The 19,750-nt window shown below is 38.9% G+C and overlaps 1 protein-coding gene across 4 annotated transcripts in view; it reads left to right on the top strand.

Moving 5' to 3' along the window:
• Window positions 1–19,750, top strand: part of LOC127571688 (contactin-4-like) — a 1,728,143-nt gene that overhangs the window by 1,235,172 nt on the left and 473,221 nt on the right. For all 4 annotated transcript variants that reach the window (XM_052018293.1, XM_052018296.1, XM_052018294.1 and 1 more), the window contains 3 exons: window positions 8,400–8,603; window positions 12,388–12,490; window positions 19,518–19,699. In XM_052018293.1, coding sequence (XP_051874253.1) covers window positions 8,400–8,603; window positions 12,388–12,490; window positions 19,518–19,699 — 489 coding nt within the window. The remainder of the gene's footprint in view (window positions 1–8,399; window positions 8,604–12,387; window positions 12,491–19,517; window positions 19,700–19,750) is intronic.

Raw genomic sequence — 19,750 nt, 5'->3', positions numbered from 1 at the left:
GTGCAACCTGCCTGATGGGATGTTAAAACCAAAGCCCTTGTTATTTGTTGTTGAGAATATTTTTTCCTTAGTGAATTAAAAGACGATCATCTAGTCATTACTACATCGCTGTTTCAGGAAACTTATTGGCTGTAAACATCCTCATGTTGATGTGATCTCAAATGAAATACTGTGGAGGTCATGTAAGGCTGTATATTATTGCAAATCATTCTCCTTTTCATATGATTTCATTATTCATCATGCTGTTACATTTGGCATACCTCCTGCACCCATTTGCCCAGTGATTTGTCATGTGTGACACTTCATGTCTGAGTTGGTTCTCACAGTCATCAGATCAAAATGATATCTTCGGGAAAGCTGAAGTCTGTTCCTTTAAGCGGCAAAGAGGCAAGCACAAGTGCAGGTCCTGAAATGAAAGAGCGGGAGAAAACTTGTTTCAGTGTAAAGAGAGATAAGAAAGAATACACTGCCTGATGAAAGTAGCTGCGACTTTCCATGCAGAGCATGTAAAATCAGATAGAATTTAGGACAAGGTGTTTGGAGACGCTGTGTGGTATCTCCTCTTGTATTGCCATTCCTAACGTCCAAGCTTATCCGCAGTTGATACTTAGCATGGTCTTCTTGAGTGAGGGAAGATAGATGAAATATATGATGCCAATGATCAGAGTGAACACAAATGGTGAGTATCAATTTGGGTAGATTTTTGCTGGGAATAACCGGCAGTTTCACAAACAAGCAGCAGCAAGTTCAGAATGCCCACACCAGATTGCATGAACATGAAAATTCTCAACTTACTGATGATTGTCGCCAGGGAAACAATGACAATCCCCATGGAAGATGAAGTTGTAAAAATTCTCCAGTACTTATTTGAGGGAATTAACTTGAAAAAAATTGTGGTAATTTCAAGCACTTTCTGCATGCAAATTTGAATGGAGCAAAGTGAGCATGAACGATATTGTAATTGTTTATTTGAATGGTTTTTTTTGTTTTTCACTTTAGTTTGATTTTTAATAGTTTTGGAATGTTTTTGAATATTTCTGAATATTTAGAAATTTTTTGAGAATTTTATGGGGTTACCTTCTGCACACTTGCACATAAGCTGGTCCAAGTTTTAGTTTTGCAGTAGTCTTCTGGCTGAGTTTAATTCCTGAAAAGTGCATGTGTGAAAGATCCTGCTGCTACATGGGATCTTGCCATTGAGACTGGATCCAGAATCAGAATCAGGTTTATTATCACTGTTTTACATGATGTGAAATTTGTTGTTTTGCAGCAGCAGTACAGTGCAAAGACATAAAATTACTATAAACTTAGATTCAGATGAGTTAATTGTCATATACACCAGGGTGTAATGAAATTGCTTGCTTGTGTCAAGCTCACAGAGTAAACAGTATACTAAGTACAACAATAAATACAGCAACGAGTGCAAGAGTGTTGCAAAGATAGTAGTGCAGTCTGAAGTAGTGCAAAAAGAAATGTTTTGACAAGCAGGTTCATACAAGGACAAAAGTTAGTGGGGACAAAAAAACAGAAAATGGTTCAATTTTTCTGTAAAAACAAAATGGAGTTTCAGAGGATGAGATGCACAGCTTTTCCACTGTGAAAGTGGAAATTTTTAGTTTACACCACTCCATTTTCTCAGCAGGCCATTCCAATTGTTCAGCACATAACAGAGACTAATGCAGCACTACGGTTTGCCGAACCTTTGTATGTCCTGTCTTCTAGATGAAATGCAAACTGAGGAAATGTTTGCTTTCTCAGCCATTTGTAAACAAAAATCCACCGGACCGCTGAGAGGAGATTATGAATCTTTCTCTTGGCCACTTATATTGTTTCTGCAACATTGTGGCTGCATTTGCTTGCTTTGCAACAATGATTATATTTCAGAAATATATTCAAATAATTTAAGGGTGGCTTTTGTCATTCGCAAATGCAGCTTCCTCTTCCTACCTCAAAGAAAAACTCCTGTTGTCCCCGAATTTTTAGTTGTAATGAAAGTTGAACTGTCAGTATTCCCTGTTCAGAGCTGGTGAAAAAGATAGAAAATTCTGACATCCACACAAGTGCTGTAAATCATGGAAATGCAAAAGTTGCTGGCAGTGATATCCTGCTCCTCCACAGAATAAACAATTGCAGTTTGTGCCAATGCAATCAGTGCAAAATCACTGACAGGAGATCGTATTTCTAACAGGTTATTCACATAGTTAAAAACTGTTAAAAATATTCTGCTGTTTGATTGAAGTGTCACTGAGTTTGTAATCACTTCTGAACCACCTCTCTGGTCCTGAAAAAATATGGCATTAAATTCCCTCAGAAGAATGATTTCAAAATTCCATCAATAGTAAAAAAAAAGCAAACATCTACTTGATTAAAACCATGTGTATGTACCAGTTTTAATTTACTCCATTAAAATATGTACAGGTTTATAAAACTCAGTGCATTTTATTTCCTGATTTGCTGCCAAAATTCTTCAATATAGTCAGCAACTCACCCAGTTGGATGCCATCACAGATGACATCCGGGAAACCACAGATCTTCAAGTGGAGTTTGCAGACTGTAAGTCACCTTGGAAAAGGGAGAATCCATGCTACTGAGTCTGCTGATTTTTTATGGGAAGGCTTTGTCAAGGTCAGTGGTAAGTGTCAATGCTGTACAACTGACCAGAAATTGGCTAGTGCATTTGAATAAAACTCAAAAAAAATTGAATCCATGCAAGAGGAAGTTGTTCTCTGCCTCCTGTTCTGGTTCACATTCATAAAGCAACCAGTGGCAAGGCTGAGCTTCTTAATTATGTAGGGAATATTTCCATTGTATGCTTGAAGTAACAAAATCTTAAACAAATTTGTGAGGAGTTTTATTTGACCTGATGCACAGCAGCAGTATTAGTAAGAAGAAAGGAATTTAAGACTTCATTATTTTAAGATACATTCTGAATACATTATCAGAAGGAAAACACTATGATGTGTCAATTTCGCAATTTAAATGCCTAAGATTTTAACCTCATGTGAACTAATGAACTATTAAAGCCTTTAGAATTTGTTGCAGGAAAGGCAGATTGTTTTCAGTACAACACACACACACACAAACTTGTGATGACTTTGTAACCCAGGTTACAATCTAACTGTGAACTTCCATTCTGTATTTCCTATTTATTTTATTCCAGTATTGTACATATAGGAGGTATCTCTGAAACTTAAAGCTTCTAGCATACTAAATGGTACAATTGTGTTGCTATAGATTTATTATTCTGTCCAAGTATCCCTGAAATCAGCAGGCATTTGCTCACAAGTGGTAAATGATCATACCACAATTTGTGGAGAAGTGCTTAAGGCACTGACAGAGCTAACGTTCCTCCCTTAAACAATTTCCATTGCTGTGGAATTGCTTCTAGTTAATTAATATTTTTCTAAATATTATCCACAAAAGTAAATTTTGAAAAAACGTGAGAAGGGTACATGTTCAGTGGTTTAATTGTTTTCTTCTGAAGACTAGAAATTGCATCATGAATATGTGATACCAGAAAAGTAGTTGTATATAGTGAAGCTGACAAGAACCCAGACAAATCCCTGTATATCTTTGTAGGCAGATTAACAGAACTCATATCTGTTTTCAGGCAAGTTTGATGCAAAACGAGTTCTGATCACAACTTATTTTCAACCAAAACACACGGATGTTTTCAGATTGTTTATTCTCAACAAACATGAGCATTGCACATCTCATTCTGCTAATGGTCACATCTATTCCTGGTGAAGTTTAGCAGGGTGGTCTTTTATCCATTTCACAGTCACAAGAACACAAGAAAATAGAAACAGGAGTAGGCCACCAGGCCCCTCAAGCCTGATCTACCATTCATCATGATCATAGCTTATCTATGTTGGTCTTAAATCTTCTATGCCAAATCTCTGCAGCCTTCAATGCATCAATGTTTTAAATATTTATCTACCTCCACCTTAAATATTTCTAATCATCCAGCCTCCACCAACCTCTGGGCAGAGAATTCCAGAGATTCACTACCCTCTGAGAGAAGAAATTTCTACACAACTCTGTTTTAAATGACCAGCCCATTATCTTGTAACTATGTCCTCTTGTTTGAGACTCTCCCACAAGTGAAAACATCTTAGCATCTATCCTGTCAAACCCCTTAGGATCTTATATGTTTGAAAAACATTACCCATCATCCTTCTAAACTCCAAAGAATACGTATATAAACTGTCTAGCTTCTCTTAGTCAGACAACCCTCTCGTCCCAGGAGTTAGCCTGGTGAAACAATGTGGATTATCTCTAAGGACAGATTTTCCTTCTGTCTGTGCTGCTCATAAGCAGACAAATCTAAATGCCAAGCACAGCATGGCATCTCAGCTTCATGCAACATGGGGTCTTGTTGTTGAGAACCATAGCCTAGATAAGCACCAGATTTTTTTTCTCCCAGGGAGAATTCTGAGTGATAAATAAGAATTGTATCCTATTTGAGAAGGATTGAATAATTAATGACCCTTGCTGCAGAGGGATGAATTCCTTATTGGTTTGTCTACCATTAGAGGATATGCTATAAAATACATGGAACTGTGGAAACTGCAATGTACTTCTAAATTTATTTAGTCTTTTCCAGAGATGATAGACAACATTCTGTATCTTTTTAGGGGGCAAATGTAATACGTTTGAGATATGTCTTGCAGTATTCTGTTAGGTGCAGTGGTGCTGTTCATTGCTGCAAAGAGCCTGAACATCTTTCATTCAGGAATGTGCAGATCTGCCCAATTTGTAATAAAGCAACAGTTTAACATGGGTAAAATTGTAGCCCAGATTTTCCAATGAAAATAATTAGATGCTAATTTATCTACATTTTTGTTTTGCATTCAAATACTACTGCAACTTCAAGAGAAGGGAGAGATGCATGGTTAAATCTGGTTATCAAAAGCTTCTGTGTGATGAAGAATGTGAAGTGTTCGAAATGATATAATGAGAGAAGACAAATAGTCAATGGTCTAGCATCTTCAGAAAATAATACTTCACCACACTTGGGTAAAATAAGCAAGAGCAGAAAAAATGCAGGCTCTAACTTTAACTTTCACCAGCCTCAATGAATACAACATTGATTGTCCTGTGAGGAATTTGCAATTTAATAATGTTGAGTGGGTATCTCTCCTTATCTCTGTCATTTGAAGTGCTCTGTCACTTTCACCCATTACTTCTTTAATATAGTTAGTGCAGAACACCTTTTGCTCCAAGGGTAGCACAGTTCCATAACAATTGGTGCTGCTGCCTCACAGCTCCAGAGATCTGAGTTTGATCCTGAACTCAGGTGTTGTCTGTGTGCAGCTTGTATATACTCCCTACATGGGTTTATGCTTCAGTTTCCGCCCACATCCCAAAGACGTGAGAGAAAATGAGTTGCAGGGCTATAACAAAGTAAGGAGAGAAGATATTTGATAGCACTGTTTGGATCTACCATGGACTCGATAATCTGATATTAATTACATGATATCGAGTGCCTAATTTGAGATATACCTGGACTGAGTTTGTCATTTCTCTTGTGCTTTATTTCACACACATAACTTCTCATCCTCTGGACTGCAGTCCATCCCTTGGGATTGCCACAGTTTAATTTTTGAAATTTACATGTCATGGCTATATAGTTGCCACCAGGCTTGTACATCATGCAGTCTGAGCTCTGTGGGATCCATCCATGTTGGTTGTGTTAAGTCAGGTTTCTGGTGCAACTATAGTAAGGTGTTCTCTAGAAATAGGTGAAGACTCAGGAGCTTTAAATGATGTACTGTATGCTTCCAAATTCTGGCTGAAATTGACAGAGTGCATGCATGAATGATGTCATTGATGACATCAACATATTTGCCTGTTACCAAGAGGCTAGCTCACATTTTCAGAGACTTGAAAACCAAGGAAGTTTAACATTTACATTTAGAAAGGTGGATATGGAGAGACGATGTCCAAAGCCTACTGCAGTGAATTACCATCTAAACGATATATTGCATCTTTCAAGTGTATTCTTGCATTTACTTTTTGAGAAAAAAGCACCAAGCTCAGAGCATTGAGGCCAAATCTAAATCATTCAGTGCATCATGAAAGCAGATGTAATAAGGTCACAAAATAATTCAGGTAGGTGCACAATAAATTTGGAAGAAAGGATAATTTTTAAAAGTTCTGTATTTTCACTGTTAGTGGACTTTCTGTTGCTGACTCACATGGGATTTAAGTTAGTTTTTCTATGCTAAATTAGGTGTAATGGCAGATTATTCTGTTACTCGTATCGGCAATTTGGCAATAAGTGCATTTAATAAGTACAACAGAAGCTGAATTTCTACCCCATTATCTCTAACTTTTTGTCAACCAATTTAAAATGAATAGGTTGAAATAAAATACAGGCAATACTGTAAAAAAGCAGTTTGCCAGTGTGCAAAAAATATGCATGAAGGTAAATGCAGAAGAGATCACTGGAAAAATAAGTAACTAACTATAATTGATTAGATTAGATTATAGTCATAGACGTACAGGATGCAATGGAATTCCTTGTTCGTATGAAGCTCACACAGTAAACAGTATGCAGGGTAATAATAAATACAAGTATAACAATAAATACAATGACGAACAAAACAGCAGAATGGTGCAAAAATTATCATGCAATCTGAAGTAATGCAAAAAGAAATGTGAAAATGACAGTCAATAAATAACCACGAGAGGTAGTGTTAAGGGCACGAGAACATGGCAGCACCACTGGGAAGGGGGTGCGACAGAGATGATTGGTTCAGAAGTCTGATAGGAGTGGGGAAGAAGCTGTTCTTAAGTCTGGATGTCTGGGCTTTCAAGCTCCTGTATCTTCTCTAAGAAGAGCGAAGAAGGAATGGCCAGGGTGGCAGGCATCCTTGATGATACTGCTAGCCTTACTGAAGCAACACATCATCAAGGTGTACTGGCTGGAAGGAAGTGGTGAGCCTGTGATGGACTGGGCTGTCTTTACCACTTTCTGCAGGCTCTGTTGGTCAAGAGCAGAGCATTTGCCATACCAGACTGAGATGTAACCTGTCAGAACACTTTCTTTTTTTTCTTTTTCAATCTTTTTATTAATTTTCAAATTAATACAGATTGATACATATAACATCAGTGATTATACAGGTGATACAAAGAGATTGGGAGGACAATCATGACATATATAATCATAAAGAATAAAAAATATATTCTAGACCCCACAGTCTCTGAGTAAATGAATACAATACAAAAAAATCAAAAAGGGAAAGAAAAAGATTTATTGTATAATAAAAAAAGAACCCAAAAAAAATCAAAAAAAAGTTATAAGTAATAAATCAAAACAAACTAAAAAAAATTTCAAAAGAAAAAAAAACTGGACCGATATTTCTCGATGAACAAAGAGCATTATTATGTCGTCAGCTCCGCTCCTCTGAGTTCAAAGGTTATTGAAAAGGGATCTATGTCACATGAAAATATTGAATAAATGGACTCCAAACTTCCTCAAATTTAAGTGAAGAATCAACAGTGCCACTCCTAATTTTTTCTAAGTTTAAACATGATATAGTTTGAGAAAACAATTGAAAAGTAGTAGGAGGTATTGGATCCTTCCATTTAAACAAAATGGATTGCTTGGCCATTAATGTGACAAATCATATGACAAGCAGCAGCAGATAAGTGGCCAGATTCCATCATTGGTAGCCCAAAAATTGCAGTAATAGGGTGAGGCTGTAAATCAATATTCAATACGGTTGAAATAATGTTAAAAATGTCCTTCCAGTATTTTTCCAAAAGAGGGCAAGACCAAAACATATGTGTCAGGGAAGCCACGTTTGACTTAAATCTGTCACATGTAGGATTTATATGGTGATAAAAACAGGCTAGCTTAACCTTAGACATATGGGTCCTGTGAACCACCTTAAATTGTATCAAACAGTGTCAGAACACCTTCTCTAGTGCATTGGTAGGAGTTTGAGATTATCCTCATGGACGCACCAAATCTTCTCAGACACCAAGGAAAGTAAATAGGCTGGTGCATTTTCTTCATCACCGCATCGGTGTGCAAAGACCAGGTGAGGTTACTGTTGATATGGATGCCAAGGAACTTGAACCTGTCAACCACCTCTACAGCAACTCCATTGATGAGGACAGGGTCATGTTCACCTGCCCCCCACCCCACACCCCCGCAACACCCCCTGCTTCAGAAGGTCAACAATCAACTCTTTTGTCTTGCTGATGTTAAGGGCTAGGTTGTTGTTCTGACATTACAATACAAGATTCATGATCATTAACGTATGCCCAGATTTTTTTGTTCCTTTCAAGACTCTAAACCGACACCTTACTTTATTTCTTGAATGGTTGAACCTGATAGATAAAACAAGTGTGTTGATATTGTGGAACATTTATTTATTGTTTTACAGAACTGAAATATGCTTGGATATTTAATCAATTTCCAACCTTTGTGGAACAAGACAATCGTCGCTTTGTGTCTCAAAAAACTGGTAACTTGTATATATCGAAAGTGGAGATTTCGGATGTTGGTGCTTATATCTGCGAGATAGAAAACACAGTAACTAATAAGAGGGTTCTGAGCCCACCCACTCCTTTGGTACTACGTACTGATGGTAAGTTTCAATTCAAGTAATGAATGTGGACAACCTTGTGTAGAATCTGTCTTGTAAGCCCAATGTAAGATGTGAGTGTTAGTCTTGATGACTCCTTTTTTGTTAACAGAATGGATAAAAGCATGATTTATGAAACAATTGGAACCAAATGTTATCTTTTAAAATTCATGATGAAAGCTGCTCAAAATGTTATGATGGGGTATATGGTTTTATTTCTCTACTGAAACAGAATAGAAATGGAAATTCAGTTTCCCACCTCGCACCCTCCCCACACCCAAGACCAGAAAGAATAATGAATGGGAGAGGACCTGAGATGACCAATGGGCAACCAGCTTTTGTGCACTGCAGTTAACATGGCCACTGGAGATGCAAACATGAAACAATGATTTATTATCATACCATTTAAATATTAGTCTCATGTTCAGAATGAGGAAGGCTCAAAGTGATGAGAAATTGACCAGTTTATATATGTTCATGAATGTTGAATATTGTGGCTACCTTAAACATTATTCAATTTGAGAAGATGCCCACCCAAGAGAGAATAGTTGGTCATGTTACATTTATCAAAGAATCGTGTAGTCTGTGGTGTGCATGTTTAGTTTGTTACTCTTTGGGACCCTCTAGCCTACTAGTGCACCAATTTAGTCCAGATTGTTAAATACTACATCTGTGAACAACCTTTCAGTCTAAAAATTCCTGTGCATCCTGGAATGATGTGGATAAGGAAAAGCAACAACTGCTTTATTCATTGTCCCACCACATCAAAATTACTTTGTGACTGCAGCTTGAGGCCTCAGTCACAAGATAATGGAGCAGTTTTGCTCTTCATAACTCCGTTAACCAGAGCTCTTTGAGACTGGGCTCGCGAGTATGTGTTTGAGTTTGGATGGGCTTAAATGTACAATGTTGGCATAATTGGCACTGTGTTCTTCTGTTGGGGAGGGGTGGGAATCTGTGGTGCTCTGTTCCCCTTTTGGGAGGGGGAATGGACCACCAGTTGTCTCGTGGGAAAGAAGACATGGGCTTGGCATTTGGAAGTCGGGGAAGAGAAGATTAGTGTGGAATTTGGAGAGTTGGGAAGGGAGATAGAGAGGTGAGGAGATTGGCAGGAGGATCCTGGAGGGTGGCACGTTTCAGGAGAGGCTGGATTGGTGAGGTTGGCATCACAGTTGGGGTGGAGATCAACAGTATGTATGCAGGGGATGGTGAGTTTCAGGGGTGGGGCCACTGATCGGAGTTAATCCCCCCCAAGCCAATTTAGTCCAAATTTTACTGCAGTGCCTGAAAAACAGCATTTCACTGAAAATGATGACATCAGGTGCCTAATAAAGAAACTGCTTTGGGGTTGCACGAATGACTCATTGGAAAGTTTAAAATTTGTATGATTTGACCTGGAAGCAGTTGCAACTGCAGTTCACTGCAAGATAAGTTCATTTCATTTTCATGATGCTGAGAAAACACTATTGATCCAAATTCTTGGCACCCAGCTGATTTTCTTTCCCCCAAGACTTTTCATTCATAAAAGCTCGTTTACACTTATCATTTCTTGATTTTGAAAAAGGCACAGAAGCAAGCCATTGATTTTGTTTCATTCATTTAAAATAATAAAAGGCAACATTCAAATGAAGTTTTTCAATTAATTTTTTCATATATGGGTGTCACTGGCAGGGCCAGCATTTATTACCTATCCCTAATTGCCCTTGAGAAGGTGGTAGTGAGTTGCCTTCTTGAACTTCTCCCATCTAAATTTGAGCAACAACATGCTCTTAAGGTTCAGTGCATCATTGAAGGTACTGTATACTCCCAGCAATGGCTCAATTTCTCAGAAAATATTATAATGATGCCTTGACAATGGCACTAGATAAATATTTGGCCAGTGAATCTCTTTAGTTGAAAAAGAACATTTTTTCTGTGTCTGTAATGTATTTACAAATGCATTGAAACACATAATATACAAAAGGGGTAATAGTTTATTTGTGAAGATGCATCTGTAAACTATTTACATGTTTGAGTTATGAAATTATTGATGTGGTGTGAATGTTGCTGACTATCTGTGACAAAATTAAATCATTGAGAATCACACAAGTCACTCTACTATCCAATGGGATGAAAATATTAACGTAACAGATACAAAGAGAACAGCATGACCATGTTTAAAAGTGCGCGACAATGAATAATCCAACATCAAAAATGAAGTGTGTGCCTGATTTGTTTGAACCATTTTTTATTCCATCATGACATTTTTTTAGAAACTCTTTCCATTTTGTTTTTTTATTTGCATCGAGACAGTTACTTTTAAGTTGTTTTTTCCTTTTACAGAACATCCTGGTGAGTATTAAAATTGACATATTTTTCATTTGGTGATGATGGGCTGCCTTCTAGAACTCTTGTTGTCCTTGCGTAGATGTTATTCCATCATGATGCTGGAAGGATATTCCAAGACTTTTAATCCAGGAATGATAGTGGGTTGGAGACAATTTTATGAGCAGAGCTTGGAAAGAGATCAAACTTTCTAAGATGACATGTTTTTATCCAGTACAACTGTGCTTTCTGTATGTTGAATTGCCAGGTATTGAGCATGAAGTGAGCAAGACACCCTAGCATCTTTGCTCTTCATTCCTTATTCTGGCAGAGACATGGGCCTAAAGCTTTTAAATTTTCTCTTCATTTGTCATTGTTCCAGCTTATTCATCACTCTGATTAACTGAGACATTGAATATGATACGTTACTATTGGCAGAACACTCCACTTTTGGGATCTTGATATCCATGCACCACTCATCTGTCTCATATTCTGATGAGAGAGCCGTTCCCCATACAAGATGCCAGTGTAGCCAATTCCCCATGTGTTACATCATTCATATATCCTGATGGTTGAAAAATAGATCCATGTTTTCATGAGTTTAATGATATCCCAAGAAAAAGGGAGCCAATCTTGTTTACTCTGAGGCCACAGCTTTCAGGATAATGAAGGATTGCCGTATTGAAATTGGCAGAGTTTCAGTGATGAGTGAAATCGGTGTGGTGTTGCTTTAAAACACATAGCCAAATTAATAATATTCACAGTAGTTAGCATATCTGAAAGCATGGAATGAAAAGGTGAACTGACAATAATTATAAAGGAATCATTCATATATAGAAAAAATGTTGCTGTTACCACAGCAAATATTGCTTAAGGGCATTTTTTGGGAAGATAATGCAAGGAATCCTGCAGTTTCAATAATTTAATTTGTTCTGATTTTCAGCATCTTTTAAGAACGTTAAAATCTGATTGAACACTTCATTCTCACGAAACCACTTTCTGTTATTGCTGTTGAAGAAAGTAATTGGTGCCTCAAGTACATTTTTCATGATAATACTAATATCCTGCAAATGAAAGGTGAAACTGTTAACATAATTTGTCATTTTAAATGTCCTATGCACTTATGTGAATTTGTGACATGGAAATCATAAAACAATTGGAGGGAATTGACCAGAAAGTCTGACAATAAAATTATAGAACAAGTGAAGCACTTGTTTAATTGACTATGTTTAAAAATGGGCTGCAATTATGCGCTTACATTGATATTTAATTGAATGATACAATCTGCTTCACTTATCAGTCTTAGACTATTTTTTATAATTATTAGAAGTATACTACAAATTGAGGAGGCATCATTAAGCAAGGCTGATATTCCTGCTCATAATTAATTATCCATAAAAATTGCTATCCACACAAGGACAAAGCTAACATTTAATACGTGTTCAGGAATCAGAATGATAATACCTTGCTTATATCTTAACAGGGGTAATGGGTGAATATGAACCAAAGATTGAAGTTCGTTTTCCAGAAATAGTTTTTGCAGCAAAAGGATCGACAGTGAAATTGGAATGTTTTGCTCTGGGAAAGTAAGTTTTTGGAATTTAATACTGTACAATTATTTAATGTTAGCATATAAGATAAAATATCTTTATTAGTCACATGTACATCGAAACACACAATGAAATACATCTTTTGCATTTCTGGGGTGTTCTGGGGGCAGCCCGCAAGTGTTACCACACTTCCAGTGCCAACATAGCATGCCCGCAACTTCCTAACCCCTACGTCTTTGGAATGTGGGAAGAAACCGGAGCACCCGGAGGAAACCCACGCAGACACAGGGAGAATGTACAAACTCCTTGCTGGCGCTGTAAAGCGTTACGCTAACCACTACACTATCATGCCTGCCCATATCATTAATTAGTTCAAATGGGTAGTATATCTTCGAAGCACAAAACAGCTTTATTAGCTTTAATGGACCATGTAACACTTGCAGAGGAATCAGAGTTTTTAGATGTTTCAGCTGTATATTGGATCTTTCACTCTCTGCTTGGAGGGCATGGATGTGTCAGTCACTCTAACAGAAGAGAACTTTTGATTCCCAACCTCAGCAATCATTCTAATTCAAGGCTGCAATGGAAAGATGATGAAATCCATTGGGACACAAATTCATCTCAGAAATCTGCACTTTAGGCCAGGTTGGATCGCCTTCAAGAGCATTTGTGTGGTGGAATTTATCCCTTTCGATTCCACTCTTGATTGGTTTAGTATGTAAATTGACAAAAGGATGGTAGTGAAAAAGATAAAATGTATGAGGTAATGTTTCAAAAGAATTCTTGTTGTTGGACCTTGGGTTGGCAGGGTGGGTGGGTGGAGATACCTTAATATGATAAGAGTTTTAAATCAAATTTGACAAGTGATTTGGTTCAATGCAAAAGTAGAACTTTAACTTAGACAAAGTTAACTATGAAGGTAATGTGAGGAGAGTTGGCTGTGGTTGATTGGAAGAAGATTTTGAAAGATATGATGATGGATAAATGGTCAGTATTTAAAGAAATAAAGTGCTATTTGAAAATAATAGCTTTCTTCTAAGGCACAGAAACCCAAAAGGAAAAGTGATTTATCCATGGCTGACGAGAAAATTTACACATAGTATTTCCTAAAAGTAAGAAGCTTATAAAGTTGCCAGAAACAGCAATAGGTCTGAGAATTAGGAGCATTTTGGAACTCAGCAAAGGAAGACCATGAAATTGATGAAGAAAAGCAAGATAGAATATAAAAGTAGACTGACCAGGACCAGAAGCACAAAAACAGACTGTAAGAGTTTTTATAGGAATGAAAAAAGGGGAGTAAATGAGAGCCCCTGAAGGACAGAGGCAGGAGAATTTTTAATAGGGAATAAGCATATGGCAGAGAAACTAACCAATCAGTTGGCATTTATCTTCATGGAAGAAGACACACAAAAGCTGCAAGCTTTATTTGATAATCAAAGGTCCAGCAAGAACGAGGAGCTGAAGGAACCAACTGTTAGTCAAAGGAAAAGTACTGGAGAAGTAAGTGAGCTTGAAAGCTGATAAAATCAAGAATTTATATCCCAGAGTTTTGAAAGAAGTGACTTAAAAGATAATGAATGATCTGGTTATCATTATCCAAAATTCTATCAATTCTGAAATTGTTCCTTTGGATTGGAAAGAGGCAAATATGACAACACTTTAATAAAAAAGGGAGAAAAGAAACAAGGAACTACTGAGCTGTTAGCATAAGGTCGGTGGCATGGAAAATGCTGAAATTATGGAATACCTCACAGAACACCTTTAAAGAAAAATAGTTTTCAGTGAAGTCCACATGGACTTATCAATGGAAAATCATGTTTGCTTAATATACTGGAGTTCTTTGAGGATGTGACTATTAGAATTGGAAGAGGAGAGCCAGTGGATGTGGTGTTTCTGAATTTTTGAAGGACCTTCAAAAACATCCAACGCAGGACTTTGGCCAACAAGGTTATAGCGCAAGGAACTGGCAATAATATACTGACATGAATTCAGAATTGATTATCAGACAGAAAGCCAAGAATGGGAATAAATGGATCACTCTTAGGTCAACTGGCTGTGACTCGTGGTGTAGGCATGGATTGGTGCTTCAGTTCCAGTCATTCAAAATCGTTATTCGTGATTTGGTTAAGGGAACCAAATTCATATGTCTAAGTTTGCTGAGGATATTAAACTAGATAGGATCATGAGATCAGAGGAGGAAGTCAAGAGGCTTCAAGGGGCAATGGACTAGCTGAATAAATGATTGAGAGCATGTTAGATTGAATACAATGTGAAAAATCTGAAGTTATCCACTTCGGTATATGTAACAGAAAGGCAAATTATTCGGTAATTGGTGACAGATTAGGTGATACTGATGTTCAAAAGGACCTTGGTGTGCTTGTTTACAAGTTACTGAAGGCCAACAGTAAGCAATTAGGAGGACAAATGGAGTCATACAGCATGGAAATAGGCCCTTTGGCCCAACTGGTCCATGACAACCAAGTTGCCCAAGCCAGTCCTATTTGTCCATATTTGGCCCATATCCTTCTAAACCTTTCCTGTCTATCTACCTGTCCAACTGCTTTTAAAAGTTGTTATTGTACCACCTCAACCACTTCCTCTGGCAGCTCATTCCACATACATATTACCTTCTGTATAAAAAAAATTCCCTCACGTTCCTATTAAATCTTTCCCCTCTCTCTCACTTAAATCTATGCCCTCTCGTTCTTGATTCCCCAACCCTGGGAAAAAGACTGAGTAGATTCATCCTATCTTTGCCCCTCATTACTTTATACACCTCTATAGGATAACCTCTCAGTTTTCTTGCCTGTCTAACCTCTGCCTATAACCCATTCCCTCAAGTCCTGGCAATATTCTTGCAAATCTTTTCTGCACTCTTTCCAGTTTAATGGCAGCTTTTCTATAGCAAATTGACCAAAACTGAACACAGTAATCCAAGTGCGGCCTCGCCAGCATCTTGAACAACTGCAACGTAACCTCTCAACTTCTGTACTCAGTGCCCTGACCGATGAAGGCCACTGTGCCAAAAGCTGCCTTCTCCACCATGTCTACTTGTGACTCCACTTTCAGGGAGCCCTAAGCTGAACTCCAAGATCCCTCTGTTCTACAACATTCCCCAGGACCCTACTGTTTACTGTAAAATTCCTACCTTGATTTGACTTTCTAAAATGCAACACCTCACATTTATCTGAATTAAACTCCATTTGCCATCCCTCGGCCCACTTACCCAGCTGATCAAGATCGCCCTGTAATTTTTGATAACCTTCTTCGCTGTCAACAATGCCACCTACTCTAGTGTTATCTGCAAACTTACTAACCATGCCTTATAAATTCTCATCCAAATTATTGATAAAGATGACAAGCAATAATGGGCCCAGCACTGACCCCTGCAACACACCACCAGTCACGGGTATCCAATCCGAGAAACAACCTTCCAGCGTCACTCTCTGCTTCCTACCATTAAGCCAATTGTGTATCCAATTAGTCAGCTTTCCCTGGATTCCATACGATCTAACCTTCCAGAGCAGCCTACTGTGTGGAACCCTATCAAAGGCCGTACTGAAGTCCATATACTGAAGACCACAACTACCACCCTGACCTCATCGACCTTCTTGGTCACTTCGTCAAAAAACTCAATCACGTTTGTAAAACATGATCTCCCACCCACAGAGCTGTGCTGACTATCTCTAATCAACCCTTGTGTTTCCAGATGCATGTATATCTTATCCCTCAGAATCCTCTCCAGTAACTTACCTACCACAGACATTAGGCTTACTGGTCTATAGTGTCCAGGTTTTTCTTTGCAGCCCTTGAATAAAGGCACAACATTCACTACCCTCCAGTCTTCTGGGTAATGACAACCATGACCAACAATGATGCAAATATCTCAGCGAGGGCTCCCACAATTTCTTCTCTAGCCTCCCACAGTGTTCTTTGATATATCTGGTCATGCCCCAGAGATATGTCTATTTTCATACACTATAAGGCTTCCAGCACCACCTCTACTGTAATGTGAACTATCCCCAAGACCTCCCCATTAACTTTCCCTCATTCTGAAGTCTTCATATCTTTCTCCATGGTAAAAACAGAGGAGAAATATTCATTGGGGGCCTTTCCCATCTCCTGCAGCTCCACACATAGATGTCCACTTTGGTCTTTGAGGGGCCCTATTCTCTCTCCAGTTACTTTTTTCCCTTAATATATAAAATCTCTTTGGATTCTCCTTAATCTTCCCTGACAAAGCTCTCTCATGCCCCCTTTTTACCCTCCTGATTTCCTTCTTGAGTATACTCATGCATCCTCTGTACTTCTTTGGGTATTCACTTGATCCCAGCTGCCTGTGCCTGACCCATAACTCCCCTTTTTTGTTGGCTGAGGCCTCACTATCTCTCGTCATCCATGGTTCCCTACTCCTGCCAGCCTTGCCCTTCACTCAAACAGAAACGTGCAGATCTTGAGCTCTTGCTACCTCACTCTTAAAAGCCTTTCACATTGCTGGAAGTTCCTTTGTCCACAAGCAACTTACTCCAATCAACCTTTGCAAGCTCCTGTCTAATACCGTCAAAATTTGCCTTGCCCCAATTTAGAACTTGAAACTGCAGACCACTTTCATAACTGTTTCAAAATTAATAAAACTATGGTCACTGGTCCCAAAGTGCTCCCCCACTGTCACCTCAGTCACTTGCCCTGCTCTATGACCCAAGCGAAGGTTGAGCTTTGCCCTTTTGCTGGTAGGGCCTTCTATATATTGCCTGAGGAAACTTTCCTGAACATACTTCACAAGTTCAACCCCATCTAAGCCCTCAACACTATGGCCATCCCAGTCTGTGTTAGGAAAGTTAAAATCTCCTCCAATGACAACCCTATTATTCTTGCAACCTTCTACAGTCTCCCTGCGTATGTGTTTCTCTAATTCCCATTGAATATTAGGGGGCCTATAGTACATCCCCTCCTTATTTCTCAGCTCCACCCATAAAGGCTTTCTGGATAATCCTTCAGTAATTCCATCTCTGACTACTGCCACGATGTTCTCCTTAATCAAAAATGCAACTCCGCTTCCTCTCTTTCCTCCACCTCTATCCCACCTAATGCACATATACCCTGGAACATTTAGCTGCCAGTCCTGTCCCTCCCTTACCCATATTTCCATAATGGCTATGATATCTCAGTCCTACATACCTATCCATGCCGTGAGTTCATCCACCCTACCTGTCAGACATCTTACATTGAAATAAATGCAATTTAATCCCATTGATTTTCCTCGCTCCCTGCTGTGCTCCTGCCTGTCTTGTCTTTTCAGCTTGCTGTCGCTGACTTCTGTATCACTTCGCAGCCTCTCATTTGCCTTCCTGCCGCGGAGGATCTTGCCTTCCTGCTGCGGAGGATCCCACCCTCCTGCCAATCTAGCTTCAACCCTCCCTAGTAGTACTAGCAAATTGTCTGCCAGGATATTGGTCCCCCTCCAGTTCATGTGCAACCCATCCCTCTTGTATAAGTCACCTCTGCCCCAGAAGAGATCGCAATGGTCCAAAAATATGAATCCCTGCTCCCTGCGCCAATTTTTCAATCACGCATTCATTTGCCATATGCTCTTATTCTTACCCTGAATAGCATGTGGAACTGGATAAAATGTTATGTTAGCCTTTATTGCAAGACAATTTGAGAAAAAGAAAGTCTGCATAGAGTACAATGGATAGGTCATGAAGAAAGTGCCCCTGGAATACTGAGCACAATTTTGATTTCCCTACCTAAGAAAGACTGTACTTGCAAACCCACCATGATTCCTGGAATGGTGTGTTGCCATATGAAGAGAGAATGAGTAGATGGGCACAGTATTCTTTAGGCTTTGGAAGACTGAGAGAATCTCACTGAAATTTTGAAACTTATAAAATTCTTAAACGGGTTGGCAGGCTGGTCTTGGTGAGGATGCTTCCTCCTGGCTGAGGGGGGGCCCTGGTTGACCTGCAGATGCAGTTTAAGAATAACGGGTAGGCCATTTAGGATTGAGATGAGGAGAAATGTTTTCACTCAGAGGCGAGTGAACCTTCAGAATTCTTTACCGCAGAAGGGTGTGGAAATGCTGTGTTCATTCAAAACAGACATCAATAGATGTTTGGACATTAACGGTATCAGGTGATATGATAGTGCTGGACCACGGTGCTGAGGTAGATCATCAGCCAGGTTCTTAATGAATGTCAGAGCAGACTGAGAGGGCTGGTAGCCTCCTTCTGTTCTTATCATGTCATGATTCTGATCACACCGATGATCAGGTTGTGGTTGAAGTAAGTGGTGGGAAGTTGAGATGGAGACATTCACCAGGATTATGCAGACAGAATTTAGGTCTGGAGAGTCAAAGCCGATTTCTCAGGGTTGGAATGGGATCAGGATTAAGATTTGGTGGAGGGGCCGGGGGCGTGGGGGGCAACTGGAGTTGTTCCAGCATTGGTTTTAAATAGCATGGCAGGATGTGGAGCTGGGGACATGGTTGGGAGTGTGTGGTAACGTGTGGTGATGTGATGTGGTGTGGTGTGGTAACATAATATGAAGGATTAAAAATAAGTGAGGGAGTTAAAAAATTAGGATCTCTCTAGTGCACTACTCTGAGAAGACCACCTTGTTACAGAACTGCCCAAAGGCAGTTGCTCTCGGGATAGCATGGGACAAGTTCTTCCCCAGTGCTCCAATGTACTGTTACAAAGAGAATAATGTCATCTCCTGCACCCCTGACATAGATACTTTGTCAGGGGAATAAGTCTGACTCCTATATGACCACATTTCCTGAGTGAAGTGAAATGACCAGCAAGCAGTTATTGTTGCATTTTGGTGCAGAAGAAAATTGATTTTTAATCACGTTGAATTGAAAAAGACAACATTATGCAATTGAAATTCGGTGCAATGATCACAAAACTCTATTCACCATTTGTGAACCTTGTATAACATATCTCTGGCTGATATTAATGAAGAGTTTGGAAGAATTCTATTTTCCTGATCCTAAAAATTCAGTTTTCCTAATTATTTTCCACTACTTGCTATTGATCACTTATTTGCACCTTTCCCATTTCAGTCCAGTCCCAACAATCAGTTGGAGAAGAATTGGTGGTTCATTTTCTGACAAGATCAAGGCAAACAAAACATATGGTGTACTTGAAATCCCAAACTTCCAGCAGAAGGACTCAGGCACATATGAATGCACTGCTGAAAATTCAAGAGGAAAGAACACGGCGAGAGGACAGCTGGTTTTTTATGGTACGTTTCTTATCTTGCTCTCTTGTGGAGAGAAACATTTTTCTCAAGAGA

Source organism: Pristis pectinata, chromosome 6 (genome assembly GCF_009764475.1).
Source record: "Pristis pectinata isolate sPriPec2 chromosome 6, sPriPec2.1.pri, whole genome shotgun sequence".
NCBI lineage: Eukaryota > Metazoa > Chordata > Chondrichthyes > Rhinopristiformes > Pristidae > Pristis > Pristis pectinata.
The sequence above is the reverse complement of the archived record's forward strand: the minus strand, read 5'-3'. Positions and strand labels throughout refer to the sequence as shown.